This window comes from Schistocerca americana, chromosome 1 (genome assembly GCF_021461395.2).
Source record: "Schistocerca americana isolate TAMUIC-IGC-003095 chromosome 1, iqSchAmer2.1, whole genome shotgun sequence".
Classification (NCBI taxonomy): Eukaryota; Metazoa; Arthropoda; class Insecta; order Orthoptera; family Acrididae; genus Schistocerca; species Schistocerca americana.
The window spans coordinates 588,605,860-588,623,356 of NC_060119.1; the positions used below are offsets into that span (position 1 = coordinate 588,605,860).

General features: G+C 45.3%; 1 protein-coding gene across 1 annotated transcript in view; it reads right to left on the bottom strand.

Annotated features, from left to right (window-relative positions):
- The window catches only part of LOC124606730, an 88,172-nt gene that overhangs the window by 40,043 nt on the left and 30,632 nt on the right, over positions 1-17,497 (bottom strand). The window contains exon 4 of the mRNA XM_047138766.1: positions 12,534-12,699. Coding sequence (XP_046994722.1) covers positions 12,534-12,699 — 166 coding nt within the window. The remainder of the gene's footprint in view (positions 1-12,533; positions 12,700-17,497) is intronic.

The window sequence follows — 17,497 nt, forward strand, 5'->3', positions numbered from 1 at the left end:
TGGGTTCACTAGTGGCCAGTTTGGCCAGGCGGTCAACACGTTCATTGCCCGGGATACCGACATGACCGGGGGTCCACACAAAGACCACAGAGCGGCCGCAACGGGCAAGAGTATGCAGGGACTCATGGATAGCCATCACCAGACGAGAACGAGGGAAACAATGGTCGAGAGCTCGTAAACTGCTCAGGGAATCGCTACAGATAACGAAGGACTCACCTGAGCAGGAGCGGATGTACTCTAGGGCACGAAAGATGGCAACCAGCTCAGCAGTGTAAACGTTGCAGCCATCCTGCAAGGAACGTGGTTCGGAACGGTCCCCTAGAGTTAGCGCATACCCGACACGACCAGCAACCATCGAACCGTCAGTGTAAACAATGCCAGAGGCCTGATACGTGGCCAGGATGGAATAAAAGTGGCGGCAGAAGGCCTCTGGAGGGACTGAGTCCTTCGGGCCCTGTGCCAAGTCGAGCCGAAGGCAAGGGCGAGGAACACACCATGTGGGTGTACGCAAAGTGGCCTGGAAAGGAGGTGGAACAGTGAAAACCCTAAGCCTGGAGAGAAGCTCTTTGATGCAAACCACGATCGTACAACCAGACTGGGGCCGACGTTCTGGCAGATGGGAACAGGAGACGATAGTTTTGATGCCCGGGCAAGCTAAAAACATGGGCAGCATAAGCGGCCAGCAAACGTTGGCGCCGTAAACGCATGGTGGGGGACACCTGCCTCCACTAGTACGCTGTCCACAGGGCTGGTGCGGAAGGCACCAGTGGTACAAGTCGTATCCCGCTGTGTAGTATTGGGTCCAGTACCCACAACGCAGACGGGGAAGCGGAGCCATAAGCCAGGCTCCCATAATCCAGACGGGACTGGATTAACGCCTGGTAGAGCCGTAACAAGGTAGATCGGTCGGCACCCCAGCTGGTGTGGCTCAAGCATCACAGAGCATTGAGATGCCGCCAACGAGCCTGTTTAAGCTGCCGAATATGAGGCAGCCAAGTCAACCGGGCATCAAAAAGTACACCCAAAAACCTGTAGTCTCCACCACAGCAAGAAGTTCGCCGTCAAGATAAAGCCGCGGCACAGGATGCACCGTTCGGCGCCGGCAGAAATGCATAACGCGGGTCTTGGCAGCCGAAAACTGAAAACCACGCGCTACAGCCCAAGACTGCGCCTTGCAGATTGCGCCCTGTAACTGACGTTCAGCAGCTGCAATGCCAATAGAGCTATAGTAAAGGCAGAAGTCGTCAGCATACAGGGAAGCGGAGACAGAATTTCCCACAGCTGCGGCGAGCCCGTTAATGGCTATTAAAAACAGGCAGACACTTAAAACAGAACCCTGCGGCACACCATTCTCCTGGACGTGGGAGGAACTAGATGAGGCCGCGACTTGCATGCGGAAGGTACGATACGACAGAAAATTGCGGATGAAGATCGGCAGAGGGCCCCGAAGACCCCATCCATGAAGCGTAGAAAGTATGTGATGACGCCATGTCGTATCGTATGCCTTCCGCATGTCAAAAAAGACAGCGACCAGGTGCTGACGGCGGGCAAAGGCAGTACGGATGGCCGACTCCAGGCTCACCAGATTGTCGGTGGCGGAGCGGCCTTTACGGAACCCACCCTGAGATGGAGCCAGAAGACCCCGAGACTCCAGTACCCAATTCAAGCGCCGGCTCACCATCTGTTCGAGAAGCTTGCAAAGAACATTGGTGAGGCTAATGGGGCGGTAGCTGTCCACCTCCAAAGGGCTCTTGCCTGGTTTCAAAACGGGAATGACAATGCTTTCCCGCCATTGCGACGGAAACTCACCCTCGACCCAGAGACGGTTGTAAAGGTCGAGGAGGCGTCGCTTGCAGTCCACTGAAAGGTGTTTCAGCATCTGACAGTGGATGCGATCTGGCCCAGGAGTGGTATCAGGGCAAGTGGCAAGGGCACTGTGAAATTCCCACTCACTGAATGGAGCATTGTAGGATTCAGAATGGTGGGTGCGAAAAGAAAGGCTCCGACGGTCCATCCGCTCTTTAATGGGTAATTGGAAGAAGCAGAACTAAGAGCAAAATGCTCTGCCAAGCTGTTTGCAATTTTGTCGGAGTCTGTACAAACTGCTCCATTCATTGAGAGCGCAGGGACGCTGACAGGGGTCCGATAGCCGTAGAGGCGTCGGATCTTGGCCCAGACCTGTGATGGAGAGACACGCAGGCCAATGGTGGACACATACCGCTCCCAGCACTCCTGCTTGCGGGCCCACGCACGCAGCCGTTTGAAGGTGATGAGGTATTCAATGCAGGGATGTCGCTTGTGACGCTGGAGCGCCCGCCGACGATCTTTAATCGCTTCAGCGATCTCAGGCGACCACCAAGGCACAGTCCGCCCCCGAGGGGACCCAGAAGAATGGGGAATGGCAGATTCGGCGGCAGTAACGATGCCTGTGGTGACCGATTGAACCAACATCAATGTCATCATTAGAGAGAGGCTCAATAGCGGCAGTGGAGGAGAATAAGTCCCAGTCAGCCTTATTCATAGCCCATCTGCTAGGGCGCCCAGAAGAGTGACACTGGTGTAGTGACAGAAAGATCGGAAAGTGGTCACTACCACACAGGTCGTCATGCACACTCCATTGGACAGACGGTAAGAGGCTAGGGCTACAGATCGAAAGGTCAATGGCGGAGTATGTGCCATGGGCCACACTGAAGTGTGTGAAGGCACCATCATTTAAAATCGAGAGATCGAGCTGCGACAATAAATGCTCAACGGTGGCGCCTCCACCTGTTGCCACTGACCCACCCCACAGAGGGTTATGGGCGTTGAAGTCGCCCAGTAACAAGAAAGGTGGCGGCAATTGGGCTATCAGCGCAGCCAGGACATGCTGCGAGACATCACCATCCGGTGGAAGGTAAAGACTGCAGACGGTAACAGCCTGTGGCGTCCACACCCGAACAGCGACAGCCTCTAAAGGTGTTTGGAGAGGGACAGACTCGCTGTGCAGAGTGTGAAGGACATAGAGGCAGACGCCACCAGACACCCTTTCATAAGCTGCCCGGTTCTTATAATAACCCCGATAGCCACGGAGGGCGGGGGTTCGCATTGCTGCAAACCAAGTTTCCTGAAGAGCAATGCAGAAGAAAGGGTGAAGGCTGATAAGTTGTCGGAGCTCAGCTAGATGGTGGAAGAAACCGCTGCAGTTCCACTGGAGGATGATATTGTCCATCGCTGAGAAAGGCGTGAAGGGACTGGGAAGGCAATTTACGCTGCTTGTTGACTCACTGCCACCGATTCAGTACCCGTGCGAGTAACATCCATGGCGTCTGAGGGACCGGCGAGATCAAGGTCCTCAGCGGACGCCAGAATATCCACCTCATCCTCAGACGCAGAGCTCGAAGGGTGCAGTGGGGTCGGTGCCACCGCAAGTTCTTTGGCCTTAGAGGTCTATCTCTTGGACTTCTCTCACTGAACCTTTTGGTTTCACCAGCTGGGAAGGCTTCACCGATTCAGTCTCCGGGACGGAGGAGGATCATGAAGCCCTATGCCCGGCCGCTGGTGGGGACTTATGCCACTGTCGGCCATCATCCTTCCCGCTGGTGGAAGCCTGGGAAGGGAAGGACCCGAGGGAACCCTTATGGGCGAGAGTAGCCGAAGAAGTTAGACGCTTCTCCGGCTGAGAAGCGGGGACGGACGTCCCCGATGGGTGGGAGGATGTTGCTCCTGAGGTAGGTGGTGCAGGAGCAATCGGTTGGGTAGAGCCCCCCCACGGGCAAGGGGGCAGGAGGAGTCGTACTGCTCATCGAGCTGGCTGGAAGTCTCGAAACTGATGAGGCTAGCACAGTTGTTGTAGCAGCTGCGTAAGAAGATGTCATTCTCACAGGATGGAGTCTGTCATATTTCCTTTTGGCCTCAGTAAAGGTCAGCCGGTCCAGGGTCTTATATTCCACGATTTTGCGCTCTTTCTGAAAGAATTTGCAGTCAGGCGAGCAAGGTGAATGATGCTCTCCGCAGTTGACACAGATGGGAGGCGGGGCACATGGAGTATTGGGATGTGATGTGCGTCCGCAATCTCGACGTGAGGCTGGAAGTGCAGCGGGAAGACATATGGCCAAACTTCCAGCACTTAAAGCACCGCATTGGGGGAGGGATATAGGGCTTGACGTGACAACGGTAGACCATCACCTTGACCTTCTCCGGTAATGTATCACCCTCGAAGGCCAAAATGAAGGCACCGGTAGCAACCTGATTGTCCTTCGGACTCCGATGAACGCGCCGGACGAAATGAACACCTCTACGCTCTAAGTTGGTGTCATCAGACTGCAAAAGTAGGTCCCTATGGAAAATAACAACCTGGACCATATTTAAACTCTTATGTGATGTAATGGTAACGTTAACATCCCCCAACTTGTCATAAGCAAGTAACCTGCTTGACTGGGCGGAGGATGCCGTTTGTATCAGTACTGACCCAGAGCGCATTTTGGACAAGCCCTCCACCTCCCCAAACTTGTCCTCTAAATGCTCGACGAAGAACTGAGGCATTGTGGATAGAAAAGACTCCCCATCAGCTCTTGTGCAAACTAAGAATTGGGGCGAATAACTGTTACCTCCATCCTGAGACTTATGCTCCTCCCACGGCGTGGCCAGAGAGGGGAACGTTTTCATATCGTACTTCTGAGCATTAAATTGAGCCCGAGAACGCTTAGAGACTGCTGGCGGCTGGCTGTCAGCGAGAGATGATGTACCACGCTTCATTGCGGGTCATCCGCCCTGATGCCACCTACTCCGACCAAGGGCCCTCCCCACGGGTGCCACCCAGCCGCAGCAATAGCCACCTGGCAGGATGGCCATTGCCGGGAGTCCTGATGCCCCAGGGAGACGGGCATCTACTCCTTGGCATACGTGGGGAGTTAACGGCGCAGGCATCAGTAGAGCGATCCCTGTGTTGTCAGGGGGCTACAACCAACAGGGTACATGGCGGCCCCACCACAACGGACTGGCTACCGTGCTGGATGTTAGGTGACATGTGGTCCATGGTCGCCATCAGTGCAGAAAGTGGCACTGCACAGCGCAAGGTGGAAAGTGCACGCAGGAATGTATCCATGCCCAAGAGATGGAGAGCGGGCAGGACTGCAATGCAACGACAAAGAAGCTGGCGGAAGGTCTGATCGCTAGATGGACACAATGCACCAAGTAAGGCGCCCTTCCCCAATCGGCTCGCTCTTCAGAAAAATTTTGAGAGATGGAGGTCAAACCCAACAGGGGACAATACATACGGCCGAAAAGTTTGAGACTCCTTGTAGTCACCTCTTACGACAGGCAGGAATACCGCGGGCCTATTCTAACCCCCGAACCCGCAGGGGGCATCTGATTTCCAAGGTGTGGTAAAAGTGATATGAAATTAATGCAAGAAGTATATTTATTGACCCTGTCTTCTGATTTTTATGTGCAACATTTGTGCCTTTTCAATATTATCTTGCATCGTAGCAGTCCTAACAGACTGAACCTAAGATAAATGACGACAGCTATTTTGGGTATCTACATGTACCATTAGCTACAGCCACAAAAGTACCAGTTTATGGAAATACCCTATTAAATGTAGAAGAAATGAGAAAAATTAATTTTCTACCAGACAGAAGTGCATTTAAGACCACTGCCTCAAAATGTACTGCTGATATTAAAACAATCAATTATTGACAAAATTATGTAATTTGATAGATAAAAAGGACTTCGCTGCAACAGTTATACCAATAGAGAAAAAGAGAAACACTAAAAAATGTGAAGAGCACTGGACCATCAGTCTAATTTCTCATGCAGCTGAAGTCTTGCTGACAGTGTTGAATAGAAGGTTGTATGGCAAGCTGGATAGAGGGATTGCAGAGGAGCAGTTCGGATTTAGAAGAGGAAAAGGAACAAGAGATGCTATTGGCCTGCTAAGAACTACAGGGGAAAGATATATGGAAAAGGGTAGAGAAATCATTGCTGTTTTTATAGATTTAGAAAAGGCTTTTGACAGAGTTCAGTGGAACAAGCTGATGGATATCTTGAAGAGGAAAGGAGTAGACTGGAAAGAGAGACGACTGATACAGAATCTATATTTACACCAGAAAGTAAGGATAAGCATTGGAAATGAAATGTCAGAAGGAAGCAGCATTGGACAAGGTGCTAGACAAGGTTGTTGCCTTTCCCCACTGTTATTTAACATATACCTTGAAGAGATTGTTGCGAAAAGCTTGGATGGGAAAAGAGGAATATGTATTGGTGGAAAGAGAATAGAATGTACAAGATTTGCTGATGACATGGTATTAGTGGCAGAAAGTGAACGGACAGTGAATAACATGCTCAAAGATCTGAATGAAGCTTGTGTGGAAAATGGGATGCAAATAAACACAGCAAAAACAAAGAGTACAAGACGCAGACTGTCCATTATTAAAACAGGACAATCTACCACTAGCCAAGTGTGTGAATTTAAATATCTCGGAAGCACAATAACTGAAGACTTGAGAGGTCACCAGAAGGTGAAAATTCGAATTGCCATAGCGAAGGAGGCATTCAACAGAAAGAGGAGACTTATGTGGCAAATTAGATAAAGGACTAAGGAAAAGGCTTGGTAAATGTTTTGTCTGGAGTGTAGCACTATATGGGGCAGAAACATGGACACTGAGACGAGAGGATGAAAAACGGTTAGAAGCATTTAAGATGTGGATATGGAGGAGAATGGAGAGAATAAGATGGATGGAAAGAGTGAGTAATGAAAGAGTATTGGAAAGGGTTGGTGAGAGATGTCTGCTGAAGGTTGTAAGAGAAAGGAAAAAGAACTGGTTGGGACATTCATTGAGAAGGGAGTGCTTGCTAGTAGATGCTTTAGAAGAATTGGTTTGTGGGAGAAGACTGAGAGGAAGGAGATACAAGATGAGAGACGACATAAAGGGAAGAGGAAATTATGCAGACCTGAAGAGGATGACAGAAGACCGGACAACCTGGAGAACTACCATGTGAAAACCTGCCTTTAGGCAGAACGCAGATGATGATGACGACGACGACAGAAAGATCTACTCACCAAGTGGCGGTTGTAATTGGCAAGCTTTCGGAGCCAGTGGCTCCTCCTTCAGGCAGAAGGGATGAAGGGGAAGGAAGACAGGTGAAGGAAAAGGACTGGAGAGGTCTAGGAAAAGGGATAGATTTTGGGAAAGTCACCCAGAACGGCGGGTCGCGGGTGACTTACTGTATGGGATAAGAAGGAAAGACTGATTATTGGGTATTGCATCAGACGAGATTTGAAAACCTGTGAGCTTAAAGGTGAAATACAGGGTAATATGCAGACAGAGATCACTCATCACACATGAGTTAATAAGAGTGAAAAGCTAAGTGCATTATACATAACAGAGGTGAGAGGAGGGGCAGTGAAAAATAGACGGGAAAGACAATGAAAGATTTAGGAAACTAAAACGGAGAGAAGCAAAGAGTAGTTACAGCGAAGAAATGCTGAGATGGAAGAAATTAATGTAAATTAGAGACTGCAGGTCAGTTTGAATCACAGGGATAGGATCTTGATGACAGGCGCTGTATGTAGACGTGTCAGACAGCTGGCATTGACCTTCAGTAACATACTCCTTTCAGTCAAGTACTACAGTGGTAGAGCCTTTGTTTGCTGGGACAATAATGATGGAGTCATCAGCTTTTAGGGAATGTAGAGCCTGGAGTTCTGCTGAAGACAGGTTAGGGTCACGATGTAGGGACCTGAGGGATGGTTGTCAAGCAATGCTGAATAAGAGGAATTCTCATAAAGCTTGTAAGGGGTCATTGTGAGGTAGTGGTGGTGGATGAAGTTGGGACCATGGACTGAACTGTTCAAGGCAGGTTCAATGTCAGGTTTGCTGTTGGAAAGGTTTTGGGATTGGGTTGCAAAGTGATATTTCCCATGGATATTACATATGAACGAAAGTACATCCTCCACCAAAGCAGCATGATCAAATGCAGATTTATAACTCTCCAAACACCCTCTCTTGCCATGATGAATCACATCTCACATTATATCCCTTCTTTTCAAAAACATGTCTTTACACTATAAAAACTAAAATCCCACATTCTGTTTCTAGGAACCTGTTTGTTCCTTGGAGTTACTCCAAAAGACCCAACATTGAAAGTCCCTGTTTCTGGATGCAATCCTACCCTACACCGGGCTCTTTAACATTTTCAAATACAGCAATCTCTTGCTCATACCCGGCTAAACTGTGGCTTAGATGCCTCATCAGTTAACTTCCACTCTACCAGACTTCTCTCCTTCTACAAAATCCTGCAGTTACCTGCCCCTCATGTTTCTTTGAATGGTATGATCTGCCAAGGCGACTTCAAACTTCACCTCAACAACATGCCAAACTTCACCTCAACAACATGCCAAACTTCACCTCAACAACATGCCAAACTTCACCTCAACAACATGCCAAACTTCACCTCAACAACATGCCAAACTTCACCTCAACAACATGCCAAACTTCACCTCAACAACATGCCAAACTTCACCTCAACAACATGCCAAACTTCACCTCAACAACATGCCAAACTTCACCTCAAAAAACTATCCCACCTTCTCCTAAACTACCTGAACAGGTGTGTTTCCCTTCCTGTACCTCTACAGCTCCCTAAACATCCACACCATCAACAACCACTCCTCTCCTACAAACTGAGCTTGGCCAACCTCCTTAACATCCCACAGCCTTCACCATTGCTTCCCAGACCTGGAATAATCCATGATCCCAAGAACCAGTCAAAACAGTACAGTGTCCGTAACCTCTCATCTAAACCATTCTCCCATCCTAAATTATCTGTATTATCTAGGGCCTCACTTTCAGCCCTAAAATTGCATCTGATCATGCTGCTTTGGTGAAGGACCTACTTTTCTTCATATGTAATATCCATTGGAAATATTACTTTGTAACCCAATCCCATAACCTTTCCAACAGCAAACCAGACACTGAACCCTGCCTTGAAAAGTTCAGACCACGATCCAAACTTGATCCACCACCACTACCTCACAATCACCACCTACGAGAATTCCTAATGTCCAGCATTGCTTCACAACCCTTCTTCAGGTCCCTACAACATGACCCTAACCTGTGCTCTGCCGAACTCCAGGCTCTACATTCCTTAAAGGCTGACGACTATCATCATCCTCCCAGCAGACAAAAGATATACCACTGTAGTACTTGACTGAAAGATGTATGTTACTGAAGGTAAATTCCAGCTGTCTGACACTTCTACATACAGCATCTGTCATCAAGATCCCATCCCTGTAATTCAAACTGACCTGCAGTCCCTCCTTAAGACCTCAGGCCCCTCGCTAGAGCTCCTCACAGCACCTAAACCATGAACCCCCACTGTTTACCTTTTTCCTAAGATCCACAAACCCAATCATCCTGGCTGTTCAAAAGTTGCTGGCTTCAAAGAACCCACCGAACAGTTATTTGCTTTAGTTGATCAACACTTGCAACCCATAATACAAAGACTCCCCTCCTACATCAAATATTTTAACCATTTTCTAGATCATCTGAAATCCATGCCCATCCCACTCCACCACACACCTTGCTTGTCACCGGTGATGCCACCTCCCTCTATACCAACACCCCCCACGTACATGGTATCTCTGTCTGCTGCTGAACATTTTATGTCAGCGCCCACCTCATTCCAAACCTATGACATCCTTCCTACTCACCTTAATCAACTTTATACTGACCAACAACTATGCCTTTTAGAACAGACATACAAACATACCAGGGATACAGCCATGGGAACCAGGATGGCTCCTTACTATGCCAATCTTTCCATGGGTCGCTTGGAGGGGTGTTTCCTGGGATCCGTAAGCCTTCAGCTTCTGGTTTTGTTTAGATATATTGATGACATCTTTACCATATGGACTCATGGTGAGACTGACCTGCTAAAATGTCTGGAATCTCTGAATACCTTCTTCCAATTAAATTTCACATGGTCCTATTCCAAATCCCATGTCACTTTCCTTGGTGTTGATCTCATCCTCACCAAAGGCCAGCTACAAACTTCTGTCCACATTAAACCTACCAACAAACAACAGTACATACATTTTGACACTTGCCATTCTTTCCATGTCAAACATTCCCTTCCATACAGCCTTGACATCCAAAGCAAACATATTTGTTCGGATGCAGACTCTTTACAGCAACACATCACCATTCTCACCTCATTCTTACACTAATAAAACAGATTTCCTGGGCCATCATATCCAATCCTGGTACTGCTGATCCCTCAAAAAAAAAAAAAAAAAAAAAACAGCTTCGGGTGGAGCACACTATTGGTAACTCAGTATTATCCTGGTCTCGAATGTGTTAATCAGTTACTTCGACACAGCCATGACTTCCTAAAAAACATACTGAAATGGGCTCCATTCTGTCTGAAATTTTGACCGCCACACCTAGAATAGCTTTCCGTTACCTTCACAATCTTCTCAATATGATTGTCAGACTCTATGCTCCTTCAGCATTCATCACCCTACCCTATGGCTCCTACCCCAGTGACCGTCCTTGGCACAAGACTAGTCCTATGCACCCTCCTACCGCCACCTTTAATAGCCCTGTAACTGGCAAAACAAATACTATCAAAGGGAGAGCCACCTGCGACATGACGCGTCATATACCATCTAATACACAAACACTGTTTGCCCCTTCTACATCGGCATGACTACCACCAAATTATCAATTAGAATGAATGGGAATACACAGAGGGTGTATATTCGCAACTTCCAGTATTTTGTTGCAGAGCATACTCTACAACATGACATTTGTGACCTTGGCACCTGTAGCACCAAACGCACCATCGGGATTATTCCCCCACACACCAGTTTCTCAGAATTCCACAGGTGGGCATTATTACTACAAAATGTCCTTGGTTCTCACTACCCACCTGGCCTTAATTTACATTAATTTCTACATCTCAGCATTTATTCACTGTAACTACTCTTTGCTTCACTCTTAGTTTTCTACACCTTTCATTGCCTTTCCCATCTATTTTTCACAATCGCCCTCTCATCTCTGTTATGTACAATGGACTTAGCGTTTCACTCTTATTAATTCATGCATGATGTTTAAGCGGTAATGTTTGTCTGCACATTACCCTTTCTTCCACCTCTAAGCTTTCAGGTTGTCAAATCTTGTCTGATGCAGTGTCCAATGATCTGTCATTCCTTCTCATCCCATAGGATAAGTTTCCCCTGACCCATGGTTCACGGTGACTTTCCCATAACCTACCCCTTTCCTAGACCTCTCTAGTCCTTTTCCTTCACCCCTGTTCCTTCCCCTTCAACCCTCCTGCCTGAAGAAGGAGCCTCTGGCTCCGAAAGCTTGCCAATTAAAACCGTGTTATGTGTGTCCTGCCGCCACTTGGTGAGTAGATTTTTCATCTATCCAATTAGTGTGTATCTAGGTAGAACCATGTCCTTACCAGTATGGCATGGGTTGTCTAAACAGAACATTCACTGTGGACCTGCTGGTGCTAGACCACTTGCAAAGAGTGTGCATCTGAGCAAAACGGCAAGCTGCACAAAGCATGCTATTCCTGTCAATAGAAACATTAATACAGTATAAGTCCACTTAATATGTGAAGAATCCCTATATCTCTCAAGGAATTTTTTAATGCTGCATTTTCCGATGGAATTGAATGAAACCCCATTGATGGTCGTTGATTTATTTGATGATTTATTTGAAGTGTTTCTGGCTGTAGATGTAGAATAACCTGACACTAATTTGGCTGGGTAGTTTATCCAACACCTTTACTGAATCAATAAAAGTTGATCAGAAGTCTAAAACAAGCTTTATTTCCTTAGTTGGTTGTAAGGAATGAAATCCATCAATGAGACATTTGCCCAATATTCTTACCAACGGCAAAGTACCCCATGATGGACAATCAAAACTTTTCTGAAGAGAGAAGTGACAGTTTCCTTCCAAACACCTGCCAAACACCTGATGAATCCTGCTTACTGAGATACTTAACCACATCTTACATTACTTTCGGTTCTCTTGGAAGTAACAAATCAGAAGTTGTAGAACACAAAGCGTGTGTGGGGGGTGTGTAAGTGAAGTATTCAAACGTGCTCTTAGAGTTTTGGAAAAAGAGGAAAAGCAGATGGGACCAAGTTGGGACCGTATGGGGGATTATTGACGACAAGGCATCAGATTGATGTAGATGTTGCAACACTCTTGTGTGGTCTGGCACTGTCAGGTTGATGGAGAGTGTGCACCATGTGTTGATGAATCTGAGGCTCAATGCTATTTTTCATGTTCTGATATACTTATGTTACAAACCGCCATGTCACACACTATGTTTGTTTTATTTAAAAATATTTAAGAGTTTCCACATAAAAAATTTGGAGGCATTACTTTTCGGCAAACCCTCATGGTTACTGATGTTGCTACTCTTCTCACAGTCCTATTTCAACTGCTTGTTGTGTGAATCAGGGTTTAATTTAGAAAGTGTCTCAAGGTTTCCATTGTTAAGCAAGATATTGACACTGTAGTGTTTGCATTTACCTTTCTCTCCAATAATGTACTCCTTCAGTTCCAGCAAGACATCATAACGTTTTATAGAATGAAGTGCTTCCAACACTTTTCCAATTGTAGCACCATCCTGGCGTGCATAGATACAAAGAATAGCATATGTTGGTCCTTCTTGCAATTTGTAGTCATGCTTTATGGCCTGTAATTAAGTCAGAATAGTAATTAAGCATTATTTCGTTGATACTTAACACGTACATTACATTAGATGAATCATATTCCACAGCTTCCATACAGAGAAGTTACTGGTAAGTGAAAATAAGTCAAATGTGTACATTTTTTGTGTGTGGAATAGAATACAATTACTTACCTAATAAAATACATTTGTATTACCCTGCTATATTGATTATAGTTATAACCAAATACACAAAACTGAGAAAGTATCTGTGAAAATACTCTTGAATGGAGTAAAGGAAGATGTCCCAAAAAAAAGTTCTTTAAAACACATTATTCAAAAGATATTCTGCACTAGTATACATCATACTTTTTTATATAAAAAGAAGGAAATTGTAATGGTGGACAAAAATTATACTGTTCCCTACTTGTGAATGGAAATGTGAAGAATAAACTAATCTCTAATTTTTAAATCATATAGTTGTAAATCACTTGTAACGCAAACTTAACTAGACCCTCCATCAGGTCTAAGGTGCATGTTTTCAAATTCAAGTTTGATTTATCAGTAGTCCCAGAAACTAAACACTATCTACTTCTAGGCTTTACTGTTCATTCAAGTAGAAGGTACAAGTTCTGGAATTCAATGGGAAGTATTGAATAGTGCATACTGTATATTCTCAATATTTGATGACAATTAATTCACTTAAACCATTTGTACAAATTTTAAAATATTTTCTTCATTGCTGTTATAATAAAAGGAACGATGTTATTTTTTATATACTGAGTTGCTCAGCTGAGCAACTTTGATAATTTTGAAACTGATTTTATTTTAAGCAATAACACATTTATTATTCACAAAATTGATGGCACTGAAAACTCTTTACTTGCCTGAATTTTATCAAAATTATTCCTGAGTGCTTTTTTATAAAAGCTTGAGGTGAGCCGCTAAGTTAATTATTCACACCTACATTATCAACTAATGAGAGAAAAATGAATTATTAAAAATGCCTCCAAATAATCGGCTATTTTTGAGTATCTCTTAATTTACCTTTTGAGAAATTTCCACTTTTACATCTAATTCATTTTTCCTGTCTCATTCTTAGACGATTGGTTGGCCAGGGGTTAAGGAACTCAATATCAAGGTAACCAATCTCGTGTTCCTGAGATAGTCCAACTGGGTTAGTGACACCAGCTAGAAATCTTATTGAATTGTGACAGTATGTAGGAATTGTAAGTCTAAGACATCGAGAGCAATATTGATGCCCGAGATGAGAAATAATTGCATGAGACATGAAACTATACGAGTCGCGCTGACATGCATGCCACACAACAGACAAGGGAGTGAAGTGTGAACTTTTCAGGGTGGCGTGTCCTACTTCCAAACTTCTATGATGATGAAATTTGTTTGTGACTATTAGTAATAAGGAAATGTTGGGACATCCCACTGCGGTAGCTATTACTATGATATGTGCACATGAAAGAATGGCTTGAACCCATTGTTTCTACAATGTGAGATGTTGAGTGAGCCTCTCCACCTGCTGAGTGGGGCAGCTTGTTGTTTGGCAGCAGGCTCTGAAAGTGTTCACAAGACAAGAAGAAAAAGAAAAAAAAAGTCATGGCTACATTGGACACTGTGACCAAGGATTGCAAATTGGATTATGTAAAATATGCTTCTTGTCTCACTTCTGCAGAAGCTACATACATACAAGCAAATGTAAGAATCTATGAATCCAAAGTGACTACAGAATGCAAGACAACCTCCCATTGTTCAATGAATTACAGAAAAACATGTACTAGATTCATTCTGAAAACTTACACGTGGTTACCTTATTACATGTAACTGAAGAGTAGAATAAAAGTTCGGCACACAGAAAATAAAATCAAATAAAGACCTCTCTCAATCAGATACAGATGCAACTTTGTGCTCCTCACTGGAATGATTCACAGATCTGCAGAGTCACTGCCACTGTCACAGTTATCTTGCATTCCTTCCCATAGCAGATAATCTTCACTCCCATCAAATGCATTTGTGCCACAACACTTTTTAAAGCTGTGAATAACTGATGCACTGGATGTGTATGTTAAGGAATCTCGAGCCATTCTGCAATCAGCGGTACTGAAGGCTTCTTCAACTTCCTGGTAGGGGTCAGTGTCCGACTATCCTGAAGTAGCCGATTGCTGCACAGCTTCTTCAGGTGGTTTTTACCAGGAGTACCGGTATGAAATGAGAGTTGTTTTTTTTTTTTTGTGAAAATGAAACACTAATTTTGAATTGAAAAGTAAAAACATTTTATTGAAAGTTCTGACCATTGCTTTCTACATATTTTGACAATCTTTCTGGCAATTTGTGGACACACACCAACAGAAATTTTTGTCTTTTGAAGCAAACCAAACAGACACCCAATTTTCGACTTCTTCGTAGGAATCTAAGTGTTCCTCAGCCAATGCGTGTTCCATTGATGAAAACAAATGGTAGTCGGACGGGGCCAAGTCTGGTGAATATGGCAGGTGGGCTAACTGCTCCCAGCCAAGTGTTTTGATTGTATCCTGGACCAGTTTTGCTTTGTGTGCAGGTGCACAGTTGTGTAAAAAAAAATTACTTTGACAAGTCTTCTGGACCATTCTGGTCTTTCTTCGATCAATGCATAGTTCAAATTGATCATTTGTTGTCTGTAGCAATTAGTATTCACAGTTTCCCCAGGTTTTAGAAGCTCATGATACACCACACCTTTCTGATCCCACCAAACACAGAGCATTGTCTTCTTGCTGAATCGATCTGGTTTTGCAGTCGATGTTGATGGTTGTCCCGGATTAACCCATGATTTTTCCAGTTTAGGATTCTTAAAATAAATCAATTTTTCATCGCCAGTAACAATTCAATGCGAAATTTATTTTCTTTCATGTCTTCGAATCAAAATTTGACAAATGGTTTTTCGGTTTTCCAACTGTCTTTCATTCTATTCGTGTGGCACCCATTTTCCACACTTTTGGATCTTTCCCATAGCTTTCAAACTGTCAGAAATTGTTTGTTGTGCAACATTTAGCATTGCTGCCATTTGCTTCTGACTCAAAGTATCATCTTCATCCAATATTGCTTGCAATTCAGCGTCTTCGAACTTTTTTGGTGGTCTTCCACTTTCTTCATTTATTACATCAAAATCATTATTTCTGAACCGTTGAAACCATCTTTTGCATGTTGCTTGTGATAGAGCATGATCACCATATGCCTCAAAAAGCATTCGATGCGACTCTGCAGCACTTTTTTTCAAACGAAAACAAAAAATTAATGCTTTCCGCAAATCATCACTTTCTGGTACAAAATTCAACATTGTTAAAACGATGAAAACATATGATGTTGTTTGTTCCATGACTTGATGTATACTAAATATCTGACAGATGTCATACCAACCAAAGAAAAAAAAAAATAAGGCTAGTTCACAACAAATGTTCCCTATCGACACATTTGTATCTTAACGCTCATTTCATACCGGTACACCTGGTAAATGGCTTATTCACCACACCTAACACTTGTAATTAGGAAGTCATGCCTCCTGGAATGACAACAAGATCTGCGGGTCCGGGGATTAGAATAGGCCCGAGGTATTCCTGCCTGTCGTAAGAGGCGACTAAAAGGAGTCCCTCCCCCTCAAGGGGGTAGTTAGCGCCTGCGTCCGGAGATGGACGGTTCCACGACCTATATTTGCGGTCATTTTGGTTTTTCACTTCTTCTCGTTTCTTCCTTCCTTTGGTTGGTTCCTTACTTTGTTCTTCTCCATCTCACTGTCTTCCTTACTCTTCTCCTTGCCTTCTTCTCCTTGCCTTCTTCTCCTTGCCTTCTTCTCCTTGCCTTCTTCTCCTTGCCTTCTCTGGTCTCCGCCTCGGCGTTTGAGACAGTCTGTCCTCACTCCCCCTCTCTCTATCTTCTTTTTCCTCTTCTTCCTTCCTCCCTGTGCATGCCTGAAGGCTGACCCACGCGTTCGCACGCATAGCCGGTGACGGGGTAACGCGTAATTCCCCACCCTGGGTAGACAAGTAAGACACGCGCGTACCCCCTGGTAAAGGCCAGGCCCAGAGAGGGGTGATTGCCTGAGCTGATACCTTCTGACCATGCCGATTGATCCCTCCGTCTGTTTCTCGGGAGGTGTGACCTGAGGTGTAAACATTCACATAAGGCGGGAGTGCCCTCTGAGAGGGTCCCCACAAGGAAGGAGCGCGCCATCGGAGACGCTGGCAATCATGGGGGATTCCTCCGCAATGGATTTCTCTTCTTCTTCTCTCTCGACTTCTGCCCATAAATGGAAACTTGAACAGCCACCAGTGACAAAAGTACTACCACCTGCCCCACAGTTCCTCGTAGTTTCTCGATCTGAGGACGGCAAGGATTTTTCCTGTCAACCCTTTCGTTATCCAGAAGGGCGTAGATGCCATAGCCGGACCTGTCAAGTCGTGTACCAGGTTGCGTAATGGTACCTTGTTACTAGAAACTGAGAGTGCCTTTCAGGTACAAAAACTGCTTCGGGCCACACTCCTGTACACGTTCCCTGTCCGGGTGGAGGCTCACCGCACTTTGAATTCATCTCGTGGTGTGGTATATACTCGATCACTCGACGGATTGACTAACGAGGAGATCCAGTCTTTCCTCGATGAGCAGGGCATGACGGCTGTCCATTGTTGTTGTTGTTGTGGTCTTCAGTCCTGAGACTGGTTTGATGCAGCTCTCCATGCTACTCTATCCTGTGCAAGCTTTTTCATCTCCCAGTACCTACTGCAACCTACATCCTTCTGAATCTGCTTAGTGTATTCATCTCTTGGTCTCCCCCTACGAT